The 20,533-nt window shown below is 39.5% G+C and overlaps 1 protein-coding gene across 3 annotated transcripts in view; it reads right to left on the bottom strand.

Moving 5' to 3' along the window:
- Ac76E (adenylate cyclase type 2 Ac76E) overlaps positions 1-20,533 on the bottom strand; it is a 1,381,264-nt gene that overhangs the window by 41,188 nt on the left and 1,319,543 nt on the right. For 2 of the 3 annotated variants that reach the window (XM_068228989.1, XM_068228988.1), the window contains one exon: positions 4,541-4,658. In XM_068228989.1, coding sequence (XP_068085090.1) covers positions 4,541-4,658 — 118 coding nt within the window. Of the gene's footprint in view, positions 1-4,540; positions 4,659-20,533 lie in introns of those variants that run through there. The other variant, XR_011018659.1, reaches the window with a different exon arrangement.

Genomic DNA, 20,533 nt, shown 5'->3' with positions numbered 1-20,533 from the left:
GAAAACACAAGGGCATGATCCTGAAATTCCACTAGAAATCTTAAAAATGAAATTACGTCACTGGTGGTGTTGACGGAAAACTTAGAGATACCTCTAAGCAACATTGCCAATGGATGAGGCAAGCTGCTGAACCCAGGTGACATAGTCGTTAAAGGTTTCAATGGCAAAGAAGTTAATTCAGAGCGGATGTTACTCAATGACGCACGGCGTTCAGATTCGTTGTTCGATGGGGCAGAGATAGTTTGAGCAGCAACGGTTATCCCATTGACTTCTCCCTGAGGAGGCTCTTCCTCGTTACCTACATTCACCGTGGCGGGTTGATCAGTTTTGGGAGGAGCTTCGCCGGTTAGCAATTGAGTGACCTTATTAGACAATTCAGAAATAGTTTCAAGGAGCGTATTAGCTTGCTTCCTCTGAACGTCATTCACCTTTAGAGACAACAGATCATTAACTCTATTTGCAAAGTGATACAGCCTGCCTTGCACACGCTTAATTTGATTAGGAGATGGATCGTTTTCATCAAAAAAGCTGACTACCGATGCTAGCCCAGTAATATTCTCGACAATCGTGGAAAGAGAGTCATCAATTTCTTTCTCTCCCAAATTGGGGATGGAAATGGGCAAATCAAGGGACTCTCTAAGCTTGTTAGTGTCTATTGCAACCGTGCCTCCAGATTGAACGTTTCTGATAGTTAACTCATATATCAACTCCTCTTTGCGCAAGTAGTTAAGGAGGAGAACATCGCGAGGGCTGGGCATGATGACAGAACAATTTTGAAAAACTCAAAAAATTCCAGCAACTGAGAAAACTGTTAGAGTTCGAATTAAAGCAATGTTTAGCCGTCAAAAGGGGCTAAATTGAGACCCATTCAACCACGCTCTGCTACCACTTGTTACGGAGATATCCGTGGTAGGTAGAGGTGAAAGAAGGTGCGGGTGTGAATGGGTTTCAAGCTACGAAATTAACGGGCAATGTAAAATTAATTTAAAATTTAACTAGGTTATATTTTCTTTTCAAAACAAGAGATAACAATCATAACAGGTACAGAGTAGCAAAAAAGTAGGTACAATATTACTGGGTTCGGGCTCAGTGCCCTTACTTCATAACTCTTGGGCAATCAGCCCCGCCTTACTCCCAAAGAAAATTTTAGCCAAGGGGCAGAAAACCCCATTCATGCCCAGGAGCACTGGCTCCAAACATTACACATAAAGCCTGCACGAGGCATTCAGAAACAAATTTCAAAGAGCGATCCGCTCTCAAAATTGTAAGCCTATCACAAGGCCACACCAAACTCTACCTTCAAGCTGTCCTCTAAGGACGTATTTACAGGGGTAAAATACCCAAACTACGGAGGTCTATTACATGAAAAGAAGGTTGATTACATGACCTCTAAAATAACAATTTGAGAGGAGGCGAACTTGCACTCCTAATACACTTTGTTTTTAAAACCTAATCTGGCTCTGGGCCACTAACGCAAGGGCTAGTCCCATACTACAGAGGTGACTTAGAGAAGAACACTTTACATTACATAAACGAAGAATAGTTTGAGAAAATAAGTTCACCTCAAAACAAATGTGAGTGGGAGCTCGAGAGGGTTAGCACTCTCTATCCCAATATGTAGCTTTACAAGAAAAAGATGAAAAGAGTAATTGCATTTTAGGAAAAGGTTACATGATGGAAATGCTTCGAACCCGCCGCGAGTGTTAAACTGCCGACCTAGCAAGAAAAGAAGTTATTAATAGGCCATTACCTGGTGTTGAACGGCTGAAGAAGAAAGAGGCGCTTCCCGCCTCCTGCTATGTATTTAATACACTGAAAGATGGAACAGAAGTGGCCCGGAGACCCCAAAATCAGCAGTTTATATCCTCTCGTGGAAGATTCTAGGCGTTAGGGGAAAGAAAACACCCTCCCACAAAATCTTTATTGGCTAGGGAAAAGAAACCCCTACATAGAGGAAAAGAAACACATTATTGGTGGAAAATTAATTAAAGAAATTCGGGATTGGCTAGATCCAAACTAAGGGGAAAAAGAGGGGTATACAGCCAACTTAAACAATGACAGAAGGAAATTTAACAAAGAACAAACTCTTGAAATAAAAATTTCTCCAACAAAATAGTTCTTTGACTCCGCACTAGGTCGCACTATTGTTGATCTTCAGTAGTGTCCTCTAGAAGAGAAAGTTCACACTTCTTACTTCAAGCGAAACAAAAACACATCAAAAGTGACACAGTTCAAAAACTCAAAATTTTCCACGTGGTGACATCTTCTGAGAAAGTAGAGAATTAATAGAATAGATAAAGTTCAACCTTCCTCCAGAAGAGGAGTTTCAACTGGCGCAACTTTTAAATAAACGGTGTAGAGGTGTACCGCCCGGTACAGGTATCTTATTTGAAACTTCCTCCAGCAGTTCCCAGAATTCATCTACTTTACTTGGATCTTGGATGTTTCCCAATTTGTCCGAAAGGAGTGAGATTCTTTCAGAAGGAGACGTGAAATTGAATACACAATTGGTAAGCCTTTTTTTGACTGCAAAGTTTGTGCCGAACTGCAGTGGAGTTTTGGGGAAGGATATTGCTGGCTTCCCTTTATAAATTCTGTAGCTCCTTGATTCCATGTGATTTTCGTCTGCATATCAAGTTTTGTGTATTGAAAGACTTTGAATGTCAAATTTGTCCAACATATCTATTAGTTGTTTTAATTTGTCAGTTTTAAGTAATGTGTTGATGTTTAAAGTATTCGGTGGAAGAGATATGGGAGCTCCGATTCATTCCCCATGATGTTCTCGGTCCCTCAGAATCCGATGACCGAGATAAACTAATACTTGTATATAATTGATTTTTCAACTGACGTTCCCATCATGCTAACAAGTTGAAGATAGCGGGGAGATCGATCCAAGTCGGTCTCAGGGATACAACTAAGGTACTGAGTCTTAGAGGTTGCCTCAAGATATTTCCTGGCTGTTATTTTACGGCTTTCAGCCAACCCTCCTCCTATATCCGGGCTCGGTACCGGTAACAGCAACCACTGAGGTATCCAATCCACCCAGTGGCAAATGCAGGTGGAGTTATTATTATTATTATTATTATTATTATTATTATTATTATTATTATTATTATTATTATTATTATTATTATTATTATTATTATTATTATTATTATTATTATTATTATTATTATTATTATTATTGAGTTTATGATCATGCAATAAGTCTCTACTGCTCTAACATTAATAATAAAGAGATTTTGTTTTTGAGAAGTCTACCAATGTTGATCACTTTAGTTTCATTTTTCCATTCTCAAACCACTTTTTCCAGAACTAGATTGAATATTTGTGGTGATAATCAATCACCTTGTTTAACCCCTGTTGTAATTTCGAATGGCTCTGAAATTTCTCCTAAAAATTTAACTTTCGCTGTTATGCCTGTTAGTTTGTTTGATCTTTTCCCTTGTTTTTCTGTCAACTTGACATTCTTCAAATATGTTGAATAAAGTCTGTTGGTCTATTGAATCATAGGCTTTTTTGAAGTCATAGGTTGTTTGTTTTGTTTTATGAATTTGTAAAATTGTTTTTAGGTTTAAGATCTGTTCTGGGCATGATCTTCCTTTTCGAAACCCTGCCTGATATTCTCCAATGAGGTGGTCAGTTTCTTTTTCCAATCTATTCAATAGGGCTTTAGAGAAGATTTTGTAGATGATTGATAGTAAGCAAATCCCTCTGTAATTGTTTATATCTGATTTATATCCTTTCTTGTGGAGTGGGAGAATTAGTGCATATTTCCAGTCTTCTAGAATTTTCTCAGTACTGGTATTCCAGATGTTCTGTATGATTTATTGAATTGCGTAAGCCATTTTCTCATCTCCTGTTTTCAACATTTCAGCAATTATCCCATCTTCTCCTGGTGCTGTATTATGACAAAGTACCCAAGAGAACGAAATTGACATTATATAAACAGTATTTCATACCAATTATAACATACAGACTAGAAACACTGGTAACTAATAAGAGACAAGATAATAAGATCCAAGCAGCAGAAATGAAATTTTTAAGAACATCAGTTAAAAATACAAGAAGAGATAGAATTCAAAATATTAAAATCAGAGAAGAGCTAAATATAGAACCATTAGTACAGAAGAAACAGAAAGCAAGACTGAGATGGTTCGGACATGTAAAAAGAATGAGAAAGGAACGGGTAGCAAGAAGAGAATTGGAAAGAGAAGTTAAGGGGAAGAGACTAGTTGGAAGACCAAGAAGAAGGTGGATGGATCAGATTTGGAAGGGCATTAGAGAAGCTGGATTGGATGTGGTGGAAGTAATGGAGCAGGAAAAGTGGAAGGACAGAAAGGAGTGGAGGAGGCTTGTTAACCACACCCGGGCAACTGGAGTGGGACATTGATGATGATAATGAAGGAAATAAATTAAATTAAATGGAATTTTACCTCAGTCTTGATAAAACAAGAGTGCTGTTATTTGTTATTATTTGCAGTAGAATTGTCAGTTTGATTCACAAAATGCAAAATTCTTCTGAATAAATATTTCTTACCTATCCTTAGCTTGAACCTTTGGAAGGATTCACGATTTATTTGATCAAGAATAGTCATCAATGCAACAGCAAAATCCACCAGAATGAATATGTTGTGCTCCTCTTGTCTTGTTGCATCCTGGAAATAATCAAAAAAGAAATAGTAGTAATTCAAAAAGAAATATGTTCAATCATTTTTCCAGAAATAGGTGTATTTTATATTTGCCTAGCCACTGCCACCTTCAAATCACTGACACTTGTAACAAAAGAGAAATATATCATTGAGATCAAAGATGTATAGTACACGTATTGAGCTCTTATCCTACCAGCTCTGTATGGAGCAGAAACAGATACTTTTGCAAGCAGGACCTGAATAAATATGAGGTCTTCCAATTGTGGTACTTACATTGGATTCTAGGATTAGTCAATGTGGTCATATCCAGAATGATGCCTTTATGATGTGTTGCTGTGAACAACCAACAGTTGATGAAGAAATGCAAACAGCAATATCCAACGCAGTGGAAGATTTAGAGAACAGCTCCAAAGAAACCTTGGGCCAAGCAAATCATGAATGAGCCACAGTATCTCAGACTCTGCTTCATAGATGGAAAACAAGTGTAACTGAGGGTGCGTGGCAGAAGATCCGCAGAGCGAACACAATGATTAACCCCTTTGGTGGGCGATGCGGCTACAAGTCACTTGCTCGGCGGGGCACGCGGATATATCCGCCGATTCAAATTACATTTTTTTCCTCCGTTGCCTGCCTGCAGAGGTTTATTTCCTTTTCAGCAGCGTATTATGGATGAGTCTGCTCTCTGATGTGAATATTTCCAACTATGTTTTCCCAATACCAATGTGTCATCCACGATTTGCATAATAAAGAACGCAGCTTACGTCCGGGCAAGAACGACCTAAGGACTAATAGCTTCACGCTAAAGCTTTAGCTCATCGCCTAATCGTCCCTTGGATGTAATAATATTGCTGTAGAAGGGATTTCTAGAGATGATGATACTGAACAGGCCTCTCTGATGACATTTTAGAACTGTGACCTCATTTATTATCCCCAGTCTTGAGTTCTTCCTTCACGACTGGAGTGTGTGTTTACTGCGGTTAACACAACATTTATTACCATACACATCCGTAATGCAGGCACAATTAATGATTTCCATCCAAACTGCAGAGATCAGGGTTCTATTCGATCCTTTTTCTTACATCTTTTCCACTAAAATGTCTAAAAGAAATTACCGGCCCCTCACCATTGGAGGAAGACAATTTACAGGTCATGATAAATGAAATGTTGGAATTTAGTGGGGAGAATAGTGATATTAGTGAAGTAAGTTCTGCCGAAGGGGAATTTGTAAGTGACAAGAACATACCTGGGATAAGTACTGCAGGCTCAAATGTACAGGGTTCGGGCCCAGCTGATGTGAATGTTCAGCAGTCGCAAAAGAGACAGCACGTGTTAGATTCCAGTTCAAGTAGTGACTGTGACAGTGACAGTGGTGATGATAATACTGATTACAAATCAACTAGTGCAAGTTCTTAGTCATCTTATACGGAAAATGGACAAAGAAGGTCCTGCTTTGATCCAAAATTCCATCGTGATGTAAAGGGAGAGTTTTTACGGAAAACAAAAATGAGCAAAATATTTTAATCACTTTTTTATGATGATATATGCCAGAACACAGCTTAACAGACAAGAGATGCCCAGCAGGAAATCGCACATAAAACCCAGTTTAGTAAGATGAAACAAAGGAGTCGAGATAAAGACTGAGTCCAAACAAATAAGGACGAAATAAAGCTTCTTATTGCCATACTGTTGCCGCAGGGGATTGTACAGAAATGTAAATTAGGACACTATATTTATCGCATTTGCTTGTTCACTACGCCTATTTTCTATGAGCTGATGCCACAGAAGAGAATTTTTTCTCGCCGGACAATGTGGTCTAGATGGTTGAGGCACTGACCGGCCTTCTGATCCCAACCTGGCAGGTTTGATTCAGGCTCAGACCTGTGGTATTTGAAGGTGCTCAAATACGTTGCCTCTTGTCAGTAGATTTACTGGCATGCAAAAGAAATCCTGTGGGACTTAATTCCGGCACCTCAGCATCTCCGAAAACCCTAGAAGTAGTTAGTGGGATTTAAAGCCAATAACATTATTATTATTATTATTATTATTATTATTATTATTATTATTATTATTATCCTCCACAGCCTTTTACATATCTCTGACAATGAGGGGAATAATGGACAAATTCCTCTCAAAATATACAAGTATTTCACCACTTGTTAGCAAAATTTTTGGAAGCTTATACACCTGATGGCAAAGTATCAATTGATGAGAACCTGTTGCTATGGAAAGGGTGGCTAGGGTGAAAAGTTTACATACCAAGAAAATGATCGCGTTTCGGAATGGAATCATATAAATTATGCAACACCAAGAAAGGTTATATAACATGATCTGCTTCTGTGTGTATCATAATGAACAGCTGTAAAAGGCATAACACTGTGAAGACTGCAAATACTGTACATATTGCCTGTATTGTAGTGTAATAGTCTGTGTGAGTCAGTTATTAATTATAGGTAGGCTATATAAACTTGATCCCTCGAAAACGCTAACCAACATACCAGAAAATTTCATGAGTATTATAATTTATTCCATTGTAAATGATTTAAGTACATGTGACCTTTGTAAATCTACAATTTACATATACAGAAACATTTATTTCCAGGCAGAGATTGTTAGTAAACTCCCTAAATTATTCAGGTAAAAGTTTCTGTATAAACGAAAACCAGACCTTTGCTCTATAATCATCTTTGGGTCTAGGTGTCCTGTATTGCCGGTTAGGTTGATGGGGTTAGAGATATGGTGGTACGTCCTGTTTGAGTTAATCTATTTTCTACTGCATGAAGGATGCTTTCCCTTATATTCTGCACATCTCCCTTGATGGTCGAAATCCGGTTTTCTATCCTTCCTTCAACAGCAGAAATATGGCTCCCAAATTTTCCCTCAACAGCAGAGATACAGCTTTCAAAATTTCCCTCAATGGTAGAGCTTCTCCCCTCAACCTGTTGCTTTGTGCCAGAAACCTGCATTTCCACCTCCTCCTTGAGGTTCAAGATATCCCTTTCCAGCTGGCTTACTCTACTATCGATCTGTTCAACCTGACCCACTTTTAACCTGATGTCCGATATTTGCTGCATTAATCGATTAGTGACATCACTAATTTGTGATGAAATTTTGTCATTTTCAGTTGAAATTTTCAATTCTAGGTCCTGTTCAACCTTCTTTTTTTTTTGTCTTTATGTCGCACCAACACAGATAGGTCTTAACAACAACATATTAAATGTTTAAAGTGTTATATGTTGACTGGTGACACTATCGACATATTAAATACTGTTTCATTTAACATTGTGTCCACACTTAATTAACACGTTAAACCTGACTTCCTTTGTTTATATACAAGTAGTTCATCATATCAATTTGTGGTAATACATGGAAAATCTATGCACATTATCTGAAGAGTTTTAGATAATGATGCAAGTTTACTGTACCTCTATGTTTGGTTTTATTTCTATATTTGTGTAGAATGGGACTAGATCTCATTTTAGTCAACATGTATAATTGGATTAGGGTTTCTATAGGTATGAATTTAGTGACCAAAATTTTTTATAACTTGCGATTTCCTGTGTACCATGTGTCTAAGGTCTTTCAATTTTGAGTTTCTGATACTGACTCCCCTTTTAAAAATAAATGTTGTAATCCAAAGGCAGTTACCCTCTCCATTTTCTTTCATAGCAAAAGGCTACGTTGCATCACCTCTCAGGGTTCCATGCCGCTCCTGCAGCTGTCGAGCTCGGTAGTTTGGAAGTGCTATCAGTGTGGAAGAGTGGGACACCTGAAGAACAAGTGCCCAGCCTTGACGTCAGAAAACTAGGTCCGGCCCATTCTGGATTGAGGGAGGATGGAAATGGGATCAGGAATGCGCTTCAAGACCTGACAGACAAGCAACCCTGGTCAAGTAGGAGAGGGATTGATCAGACTGTGAGTAGAACAGGCCAACACTGCCCAGCTATCATCTTAAGTAGTGGCAACGAGAAATTTTCAGCCATACTTGACAGCCAAGCAAGCCATTCATTTGTCAACGGGACTGTTGCCAGATTACTACTGCATATGAAGTGTGACCATCTCGGAAGGGTAGTGGGAGCAGCGGATGCGGTGACCTATTCCATCCAAAGGACAGACTAACCTAACCACTAAATGTATGAGCATGCCTATTGTAATTGACATTGCAGTGATTCAGAACCTGATACCGGGCCGATGACCTCGATGTTAGGCCCCTTTAAACAACAAGCATCATCATCAGCAGCAGAACCTGATACCTGACATCATATTAGGTCATGACTTTCTGGTAGAATACAATACTATGCAGCTCATGAAGTCTTTTTGGGGAAAGACAGACGTCTGAGGGTCGCCTGGCATGATGGAAATCTCCGGACTCGCAAGGATACAGAAGTTGACGTAGACCTGGGAGATATCCAGTTAACATATCTTTGACCGAGTGAAGAAGAGGAGCTGAGACACATCTTAAAGGACTTTCCAGAAGGCATCACCAATAAAATAGGATGGACTACCCCGGTAACGCACACCATTGAATGCAGCGCTTCCTCACCCATCAAGCAACGTCCATATCCAATCATCCCGGATAAACGCAACTTTGTCATCCAGAAGATTCAAGAGATGGAAGGGCAAGATCTCATCGAACCCTCTACATCCTGTTGGGCTTCACCTATTGTCCTACCAAAGAAGAAGAATGGGGAGTATCGACTATGTGTGTACTTCCACAGGTTGAACGAGAAGACCGTTAGTGATGCCTACCCCATGCCTGACCTGAAAGACTCACTGAAACAAGTAAGTGGGTCTAGGATTTTCAGCACGCTGGATCTCAACTCCAGATTCTGGCAAGTGGAGGTCGAGGAAAGTTCTAGACCACTGCCTGCCTTCATGACACCGAGAGGATTGCACCAGTTTGCAGTAATGCCCTTTGGATTGAAGAATGCTCCTGCCGCCTTCATGCGACTGATGGATAAGTTATTATCAGGATATATTGGAGATTTTTGCCAAGTGTATCTCAATGACATTTTATTCACAGCAAGAATTTTCAAGAACACCTGGTACATCTGAGGAAAGTGCTGGAATGACTGAAGATTCATGGACTAAGTGTCCAGTCCTGCGTAGAATATCTTGGCCATGTCCTAACTTCTGTAGGCTTAGAAAGGCAACCGGAGAAGAACTGAGCTATTGAAGAAGCTGAATGCCCGCAGACCAAGCGACAAGTATGTAAGTTCCTTGGCTTTTGTGGATGGTATAGCAGCTTCGTGCCACACTTTGAAGCGAAGGCAATACCACTCACCGATCTACTCCATACCAACCACCCGTTCCAATGGACCAGCAAGGAAGAGGCAGCATTCCAAGGCATTAAGGCTGTAATATGCAACACTCCCTGTTTAGTCCATCCCGACCCTCAACGGAAGATGAGCCTGCAGACGGATGCCAGCGACTCTGTCTTAGGAGCAGTGTCATTCCAGGAGAGGAGTGATGGCAGAAGGGACATCATCGAGTACGCTAGCAGGAAGCTATCTCCCACCGAACAACGCTACTGCACTGCCGAGAAGGGTCTTAGCTGTGGTGTGGGCCATGGGCAAATTCAAAGGCTATTTGGAAGCTCTACACTGATAACGTTGCTCTCAAATAGTTGAACTCGGTCTCTGGCTCAAAATCTAAATTGATGCGATGGGCTCTGTTTATCACAGAATTTGATTTTGATATGTGTCACGTCCCAGGAGCAACGAACACAGGAGCCGACAGCTTATCTAGGCACTTGGCGATGGAACCTGAAGCTAGGAGCACCATTGTCAAGAGGGAGTTCCCACAAAAAACACCAGAGTGAGACTAAGAAACCTGTCCTTATGACCATCAAGAAGGAACTTGATCTGGGAGTAATCAAACAGTGACAGGAACAAGACAAGCCCTGTAGGACCATGACGCAGTGGTTTAGGAAACAGAACACCAATAGACAACTTGTCCCGAGGGAATTCAAGATGTGCTACAAGAACTTCCGGGTTGACGGAGGACTCTTGATGTACAGGTCGCACCTCTCTGACACGCCTGCAGTAGTGGTGATTCCCAGACAGCACACGACAGACATCCTTGAGAAGTTCCACGATAGCACTGAAGCCAGGACAACACACTGTAACTTCCGGAATCGTACTGGGTAGATGAGAACGATGGAGAATATTATGTACACTGTATCTATGTATTAAGCACTCTAGAATATTCGATAAGGTATTTTTTGTAATGTATCTTTTTAGAAGCCTGGCCAGGCATATATTTAAGGAGGTGATCTTGACAGTAGAGAAGAGTTATTGTTTAATAAAGTTATGGTGTAGCAGGAGTGTACTTGTGACCTCGATTTGTTGTGACATGTAGCGGTTGCAGTCTCCATGTTGAAGTGATAGACAGTTGTTAAGATGGCAGCTTTGTTGATATGTGTATTTTGCTAGTGACAGCAGTGATTAAGGTTATGCGTGTGTTTAATTTGTAAATAGATATGAGTAAATAACTGTACCAACTGACAGCATTTCGTGTTGCGTCTTTGTGGATACATTAAGATGGTCAGATGATCAAAGACACAGATGCTACCTCGCTCCCACTGAAGAAGTGAGGTAAGATTGAGAAATAGGAAATGGCGCAAGCACCAAAGAGAATCAATCAGAATGCAAAATTCACCTTCAACTTTCACATTCACCAATTACATTTAATTTTATTTTCTCCAATCAAAAGTCTCTTCTTTCTTGCTGACACAGTGATAATAAATGTTCAAGAAAAGTCTTCATTTATGCAACAGGAAGCATGGTTCCAGAACTGTGCATGTAGGTATAGTATGTTTCACAATAATTGACCAAAAATGAAAATATTGAAATCCACAGATTAATGATAATTTTAATGAAAATGAAAATCCATAGCCTGTTTCCAGTCATTTGACCAGGTTAGGAATGGAATGAATGAAGCCCCCATCTAGCAGCGAGGATAGGAATTGTATCGGTTGCCGCAGCCTGTTGCACTTCTCTGGGGAAATGATTAATGAATGACAGATGAAATGAAATGTTATTGGAGAGTGTTGCTGGAATGAAATATGACAGGGAAAACTGGAGTACCTGGAGAAAAACCTGTCCTGCCTGTGCTTTGTCCAGCAAAAATCTCACATGGAGTGACCGGGATTTGAACCACGGAACCCAGTGGTGAGAGGCTGGCGCGCTGCCGCCTGAGCCACGGAGGCTGAATGATAATTTTAATATAACCCGTAAATAAGTATTTTTAACAAACAATTTAAAATGATCTGGACAGGTCCAGGTTTATGAGATCGAAACAATTCTGCCAAGTCCAAAATTTCAGACCAAACATAATAAAATGTTATACAATTTTTTTTTAAATTCACTGGTGGAAATAGAATGTGTTACACCATGAATACCTTGACCGAATGCCACCAAACTGATACCCCAGTATTTCCATGCCTGTGAGACGTGTTGATTAAAATTTCATCCTCATATGACTTAATTGTTAGTACAGGAAACACCATTCCTAAAGATGGCGGCTGGTGTGTGCACATGATGGCTTTTGGGTGTGTCTAACGTTACTCTCTCTTTTCAAGTAGAGATCGCAATACTGCATGCCTAGAGGATGTGTACGGGCAGCTTATCTCCATCATTCGGACTTTGTGAAAGGTTGAATCATGGGCATGAGGGATATGGGGGCTTCATACCGACAGATTGCACAGACAGATGTTTGTAGTGCAATGACTGCAGAAGGAGTAGTGATGAGATAGACTCAGGACAAGAGTGTGGCATGAAGAGCAGGCACATGTCCTTCCAGAAGGTCCACACCGAGGGAAGATCATGGGATTTGTCGGCTGGCTCTGACGAGCAGACGGATGACAACAGCTCAAATCTGGGTAAAGGTTACAGGCAGAGTGTCACCACAAACTGTCGGGAATAGATTACTGGAAACTGGGTGTGATCTCAAGTTGCCATGCGTTGTTTACCGCTGATACCAAACCACAGACAGCTAACACTTGCATGGAATAGAGCCAGAGTCAACTGAGGCATCAAGTGGAATTCTGGGGAGTTCAGCGATTAGTATCCTTTCTGTTTGTGGAGGTCAGATTGACATGAACATGTCTGTAGACGACCTGGTGAAAGGCCGCAGGAAGAAGGGATTATCAAGGCACATACCTCTCTAACTCCTGGAATTATGATGCGGGGAGCAATTGGATATGACAGGACGGATTTGGTACTTGTTGAAGGAAGACTAAATGCTCGCCAGTATGTGGCAAGAATCGTAAACCCTGTTGTCATACTCTTCATGATGAGGGTACCAAATGGCATATTCTTGCAGGATAATGCATGAGCCCATAGTGCAGATGACACCAGAAATGCCTAGAGGATTGTTTGGATCCTGATTTGTCACCCATAGAGCATGTCTGGGATGTGATGGGAAGACATACTGCATACGGTCATACCAGCTTCATGAAGTGACAAAACATGTGTTTCAGGCATGGCAATAAATCCCTGAAGATGACATTTGGAGGCTGTTTGCTTCCATGCCACACTGAATACAAGAGTTATATGTGCCCGTGAGGGTCATAACTCATACTGATGATAATGGGGATGGACAGTTCTGAATAGACTGAAAGTTTAATCATTTAATACCTGTTGTGATGAACATCTCCACAAAGTTTGATAAATATTGGATTGGTACTTCATGGTGTAACACTTTCCATTTCTGCTAGTGTGCAATAAAATAATAAATTTCAAATCAATTCCCACTGCTCTCTTTATACTGCCACACAAGAATGGAGGAACTTAATTTCTTTAGCTTGAAGATGACTTTTTGTTGATCCAGTAAGTGTTGCTGCTTTCAGTCCATACATCATTATAGGTACCATTTACAGTATTTTGTACAAGTTGACCTTGAAAACTAATGGAAATATTTCATCCCCAAAGTATTTGACATACAGCATGATAGAATTTGGAAGCTTTCTGTATTCTGTTGCTGATCTCTTGATGTATGTTAGTGTCTAAGGACAGAACACTACTTAAGTACTAGAAGTTATCTACAATATCAGTCTCCTTATTTTCAATTCTTAGATGAACAGGTGGAGAGTTTCTAATTATCACCAAGTCAAACATCTTGATTTTACTGATTTTAGGACCTAAGGTTATAAAAGCTTCATGCCAAAGATCTAGTGAAACTTGTACTTCCACTTCCACCTCACCCCATACAATTACATCCTCAGCAAAAGCCAGGGCATTAGCTGTTGGACCTTTCTTTTAACTACTTTTAAAACTTCATCCATTATGATTATGAAGAGGATTGGTGAAAGACAACTTCCTTCCTGGACTCCACTCTTTGTTTCAAACTAACCTGACCTTCCATCCTGGACCTGGACACAACTCTTAGTTTCATCACATAACTTTACTTGTGCTATGATGTCATCGGGCACTTTCTTACGTCTGAAACATTTCCATATTTGCCTGTGTGGTACATGGTCAGGTCATATGCTTTCTTGATGTCCAGAAAAAGAGTTATAAGTGTTTTACCTTTCTACCAATACTTTTCATAGAGTATTCTGGTGGCAAAAATAAGGTCTACGGTTGAATTTATGAGGTCTAAATCCATGTTGCTCCTCCTCAAGTGTAGGTTCAACATATTTTTACTCTTCCTCTCAAGGACTGAATCATAGATTATTGAGGCCATCTGTTCAATTTGGTATTGTTAAAATATTTACCTGAAACTACTTGTATTGCATTCTTTTCATTTATATACACGGCTTTCGAATTAAAATGCCAACAGCCGCACAGTCCTTTTAGTGAGCGAGCTCCTCCTGGTTGACATAGCGAGTGGCCTCAGGGTACAGACAGTTCCAAAAGTGTAATTAGTCAGCATTCAGCCCACTTAACAGCACAGGGTTACTGTATTGACCAGAAGCTCACCATGAGTTCTCTACAGCCAGCAGGGTTTTAATTTGAAATACCTGTATTTCAGTACCCTCTGAAGAGTGAAAACATGGCTAAGGAACACTATGGGAGATGACTGTCTTTCTCTCTATGCATGCTGTTCACTCACTGTAATTATACAGAAGAAAACAGGAAATCATTCTTGCATAAAGTGATTGATATTTATGGACAAGAACCTAGGTGGCTGCACTTTTTATTTCATGCTCAATTTAGTGAAGCTGCTACTAGCTCAAATAGTGTATAAAATTAGAGGTGCGTCAGATTATTGCTTTTCCTTATAAATTTAATTCTCAGAACTGGCTATTTATTAATTTTCCTCTTTCCTCCTCATCCACCTGATTTCTCTAATTTTCAAACTGCTAACAAGATTGAGTCCTGTGGTTGCCCTTGCTCACAAGAGGTGGGATTTGCTTGCTGTACAGGCAATTTTTCTACTAGCTGTGCATTACTGGAGCTGCCAAAGGTTGTTTTGAGGGGAAATACATCTATGAGAAACAATACCCCGATTTTAACAGTCACATCTGCTTTATGTAAGTGTGCCCCCTGAATCCAACATTACTAGCTCCTAGTCCCCCTTTTTCTGGCATGGGACTGGCACTGGAAATAAAATCTTCAAAGGTGGAATTAACCACTGCCATCCATCCTGGTAAACTAACTTATTATAGCACCATTGCATTATAGCTATTTGAGAAGTATGAATGACACTTCTCTTATAGTTGGTCACTAAATCTCATCTGAAACTAAATCTGAATCTATGTTAAAATGTTTGTTCACTCAGCGACTCCACTCAATCTGAATAATAATAATAATAATAATAATAATAATAATAATAATAATAATAATAATAATAATAATAATAATAATAATAATAATAATAATAATAATAATAATAATAATAATAATAATAATAATAATAATAATAATAATAATAATAATAATAATAATAAATATAATTATAATTATTTTTCTACTAGTTATGCATTACTGGAGCTGCCAAAGGTTGTTTTTAGGGGAAATACACATATGAGAGACCATCCTCTGGTTTCAACAATTATTATTATTATTATTAACAGTATCCACTATCACTATGGAAGAATTATCCCCTGTGGAAAAGCACCTGGTGTAGATGATATCCTAGCCAAAGTATGGAATCTCCTTTAAAAACAACATATAGTTTGGCTTACTGACTTCTTCAAATGAATTATTAAGAAGGACACAGTACCCAAGGCTTGGCAGACCAGTATCACAGTTCCAATTTGGGAAGGAAACGAAGACACACATGAATGTTCAAATTATAGGTCAATCCGTCTTTTGTGTCATACTATGACATTTTTAAAACTTGTTCGCTGTGTGAGATTACAAAATTTCAACACTGACTTACTCACTCATTCAGTGTGTCTTTGAAAAACAGTGGAACAACAGACGCCATCGATGCACGTAGTCTATTGATGGGAAGACACCGTAAGAAAAGGAAGAACATTTGGCCTTTCTTGATTTGGAAAAAGCATTTAACAGAGTACAACATGATCTCCTTTGGCTGGGAATGAGACTACACAATGTACCTGAAGCCAACTTCAACTGGGTGAAAATTCTGTCCGTCCGTCCGTCCGTCCATCCGTCCATCCATCGTTTCGCCCCCGTGTGCTAGGCTGGGCTCATCAGTTGGTACCTAGCACACCTACCAAGATGCATTAGCCATGCGTCTTGCTAGGTGTGCTAGGTACCAACTGATGAGCCCAACCTAGCACATGAGGGCAAAACGCTGGCAACCAGGAATAAGTTAGCTGGAAAATTTATAATGTCCAATAACAGACCATTTATATTGGTATTATAAATTTACTCATTCGGAACAAATATTACAGATTCCCTATGGGAATCAACATCTGTATTATCTGATGGCCAAGCAGGCATCAATTTTTAGTAGTGAGACAGAGTGTCTCATAGTGCATTGGCACTGCCCGTGGCTACAATAGGCCTACGCAGTGGCCTCCACGGTATGCACTAGCGATGCATCTTGGTAGGTGTGCTAGGTACCAACTGATGAGCCCAGCCTAGCACACGAGGGCAAAACGCTGGCAACCAGGAATGAGTTAGCTGGAAAATTTATAATGTCCAATGACGGACCATTTATATTGGTATTATAAATTTACTCATTCGGAACAAATATTACAGATTCTCTATGGGAATCATCATCTGTACTATTACATACCAATTAGTCGAGCAGCTCTTCTTCTTTCTCTCAATTCTTCCCAACCCAAACAGTGCAACATTTTTGAAACGCTACTCTTTTGTCGGAAATCACCCAGAACAAATCGAGCTGCTTTTCTTTGTATTTTTTCCAGTTCTTGAATCAGGTAATCCTGGTGAGGGACCCATACACTGGAACCATACTCTAGTTGGTGTCTTACCAGAGACTTATATGCACTCTCCTTTACATCCTTACTACAACCCCTAAACACCCTCATAACCATGTGCAGAGATCTGTACCCTTTATTTACAATCCCATTTATGTGATTACCCCAATGAAGATCTTTCCTTATTGTAATATATTTAGTTAAATGTTCATTTTATTAAATATAACCTTGCAAGTACGCACAGCTATGATATTGTATTTCCAGCGCTGTATACGTCATAGTCATGTGGTTATAATAAAGCACCGCATTGGCTACTCCCCTCCAGCCCACCCCTGCCGCAGCCTTGCCCCTACCTCCCGTCAGTCCTGGATAGTCAGTCTTGCATTAGCAGTCATGCATACGCTGTCATGCACAGCAGCATAGGCAGTCTAGTATTGTCAGTCGTAAGTCGTGCACCTCAGTCCGTTCCTTAGCCGATGTTGCATTTTAAATTAAGTGTCTCTACTGATGGCCTACCTCAAGGTGTTCCAGTTGTAAAAATTGGCGACGAGGTAAATTATACAAGTCATCACGTTCCAGCGCTTCCTCATAGCGACAGAACGTTCTGTTATGTTCCACACTACATGGCTCAACGTAGTGCACTCCGTTCTCTTGAACATTCTTCTCACGACGTAATATTGGGTATGTCTTTCACTCCATGCCTTTGAACGACAGTTTTTTCCCTGCCTTTTCAACTTTAGCTCACTTCTATCACGCCATGTCCTTAATTGGCAATATTAGACCATTTGACAGTTCGGAAGAAACTTGGTCAACCTACGTGGAACGCTTTGAACTTTACGTCCAGTGCAATGACATTCTAGATGCTAAAAAAGTTAGCACATTTCTGACGGTGGTCGGTGTTAAAACCTACAATTTGTTGAAAGATTTAATCACACCTGATAAACCTACTCAAAAATCCTTTGAAACCATAGTTTGAATTATCCAGGACCATCTCCATCTTAAACCTTCCTTTATTGTGGAAAGATATAAATTCAGCAGACGAGATCAATTGGAACATGAGACTGTATCCGAATATATTGTTCAACTTAAGCGATTATCCAAGTATTGCGAGTTCGAGGACAAGCTTCCTGATTATCTCCGGGACAGATTAGTCAGTGGCGTCCGTAATGAATCTATCAAGAAACGACTACTGTCGGAGGAGAATCTCATATTCCAAAAGGCGGAACAGCTGGCGTTATCGTTGGAAGCGACCGACAAGGACGCAGTATCCTTGGCCTACCACCCCACACCCCGACTGCAGCAGTTTTCAACACGACATTCTCCGAGCTCCAATGTACCTAATGTGTCATCGCATGTTGTGAAAGTGCCTCAGTGTTTTTGTTGTGGTTATAAAGGTGGTCATACTACTGCCAAGTGCCATTATTGGGAATATGTTTGTAATTTTTGTCGGAAGAAGGGTCACTTAGAGAGGGTGTGCAAGTCAAAACATAAGAGCAAGTCTCAATTTCGTGTAAAACCAAACATGCCTACAAACAATTCTTCATTTTCTAAGGGTAATAAGAATCCGCAGGGAAACAAACTTAAACCTAACCAGCATTATATAGACTTACATGAACCTATTGTTAGTCACGAAAAATTGCGTGATGAGGTGTATGATATTTCTAACATTTTTCAGTGTGATGAAAATGTTCAAATCAATCAACCTCAGTTAGGTAACGTAACAAAAGTTGAGCCTATTAGAGTAAATTTGATTGTTGAAGGAAAGCCAGTTAATTTTGAAGTAGACTCTGGTGCTTGTGTATCTGTTGTTTCTGAACATTTTTACAAGGCTAACTTAAGTCATGTACAATTAATTCCCACAGCCTTAGTTTTAAATTCTTACACCCACGAGAAAATCAAGCCTGTAGGGAAGTTAGAAGTAAATGTTCAATATCAGTCCCTGGAAAAGAGTTTAGAATTGTTATTAGTAATGGATCTAATCCTCTTATGGGGCGTGATTGGATTAAAGAGCTCCAAGTTGTTATAAGCATTCCCAGCAGTGTAAATAATGTAAACTTATCGAATGTAAAAACCAATGCAGAGTCTAAATTAGTACAAGACTTATTTAAGGAATTTCCAGAGGTATTTACTAGTAAATTAGGCTGTTTTAAAGGAGATCCAGTAAAACTAAACCTTAAGCCAAATGCATTACCTAAGTACCACAAACTTAGGTCAATACCTTATTCTTTAAGAGAAAAGGTTGAACAAGAATTGCAAAGTTTAGTGGATGAGGAAATTCTTTCCCCAGTATCCTCAAGTGAATGGGCCACTCTGATTGTGCCGGTATTAAAAAAGAATGGTAAAATCCGTATTTGCGGAGATTTTAAGGTCACTTTAAACCCCTTTCTAGAAGTAGATAGACACCCACTTCCTAGAATTGAAGACATCTTTGTTGTCTTACAAAAAGGGGATAAGTTTTCTAAAATGGATCTGTCATCAACTTACATGCAGTTGTTGTTAGCGGAAGAAAGTAAAAACTTTGTATTATAAGTACACATAAAGGGTTATTTGCTTACAACCATCTTTGTTATGGAATCTCGTCAGCACCGGGTATTTTTCAAAGAGTTATTGAACAAATACTACACGGTATACCTGGTGTGGCCTCATTTTTTGATGATATTATTGTGACAGGAGCATATAGAGCAGAACATTTGTCAAGGTTACGAGAAGTGTGTAAACGCCTAAGTAGTCATGGTTTGACTGTTGGTAAAGATAAGTGCAAGTTTTTCTGTGACAGTCTAGAATATTTAGGCTATGTCATAAGTAAAGATGGTTTAGCTACGGCCAGTGATAAGGTCAAAGCAGTTGTTGAAGCTCCAGTTCCTAAAGATGTTACACAGCTTAAAGGATTTCTCGGTCTTGTGAACTACTATGCTAAATTTATTCCTAATGTAGCTTCTATTCTTACACCTTTATACCAGCTACTTAGAAAAGATGCAGATTTTCACTGGAATTCAGCTTGTCAAAAATCTTTTGAATTAGTCAAAGAAAAATTAGTTTCAGCTCAGGTACTAGCACATTACAACCCTAACTTACCACTCAAGTTGTCATGTGACGCATCACCTTATGGCATTGCAAGTGTTTTAAGTATAATAGAAAAAGATGGTACTGAGAGACCACTTTCTTTTGCAAGTAGAGTCTTAAACTCAGCTGAAAGAAACTACTCCCAAATTGATAAAGAAGCCTTGAGCATTGTGTATGGTGTAAAGAAGTTTAATCAGTATTTATGGGGAAGACATTTTACTCTGTGTACAGATCATAAACCACTTCTAATAATGTTTGGTCCTAAAAAAGGTTTACCAGCCTTTGCAGCAGGTAGATTACAATACTATGCATTGTTTCTATCAGATTATGACTATGACATTCAGTATGTCAAATCTCAATGCCATGGCAATGCAGATGGCTTATCTAGGCTACCTGTATCAGCCAATCAGATCGAGGACGTTGATGTTAGTGTGGAGTACATAGGTAGTTATTTACAATGCATAATGGAATCTGATGTTCCCATTAACTTTAATGATATACATATTGAAACTCAAAAAGA

The sequence above is a fragment of the Anabrus simplex genome, chromosome 8 (genome assembly GCF_040414725.1).
Source record: "Anabrus simplex isolate iqAnaSimp1 chromosome 8, ASM4041472v1, whole genome shotgun sequence".
NCBI classification, from domain to species: Eukaryota; Metazoa; Arthropoda; class Insecta; order Orthoptera; family Tettigoniidae; genus Anabrus; species Anabrus simplex.
This window is presented reverse-complemented; position numbering and strand designations above follow the sequence as displayed.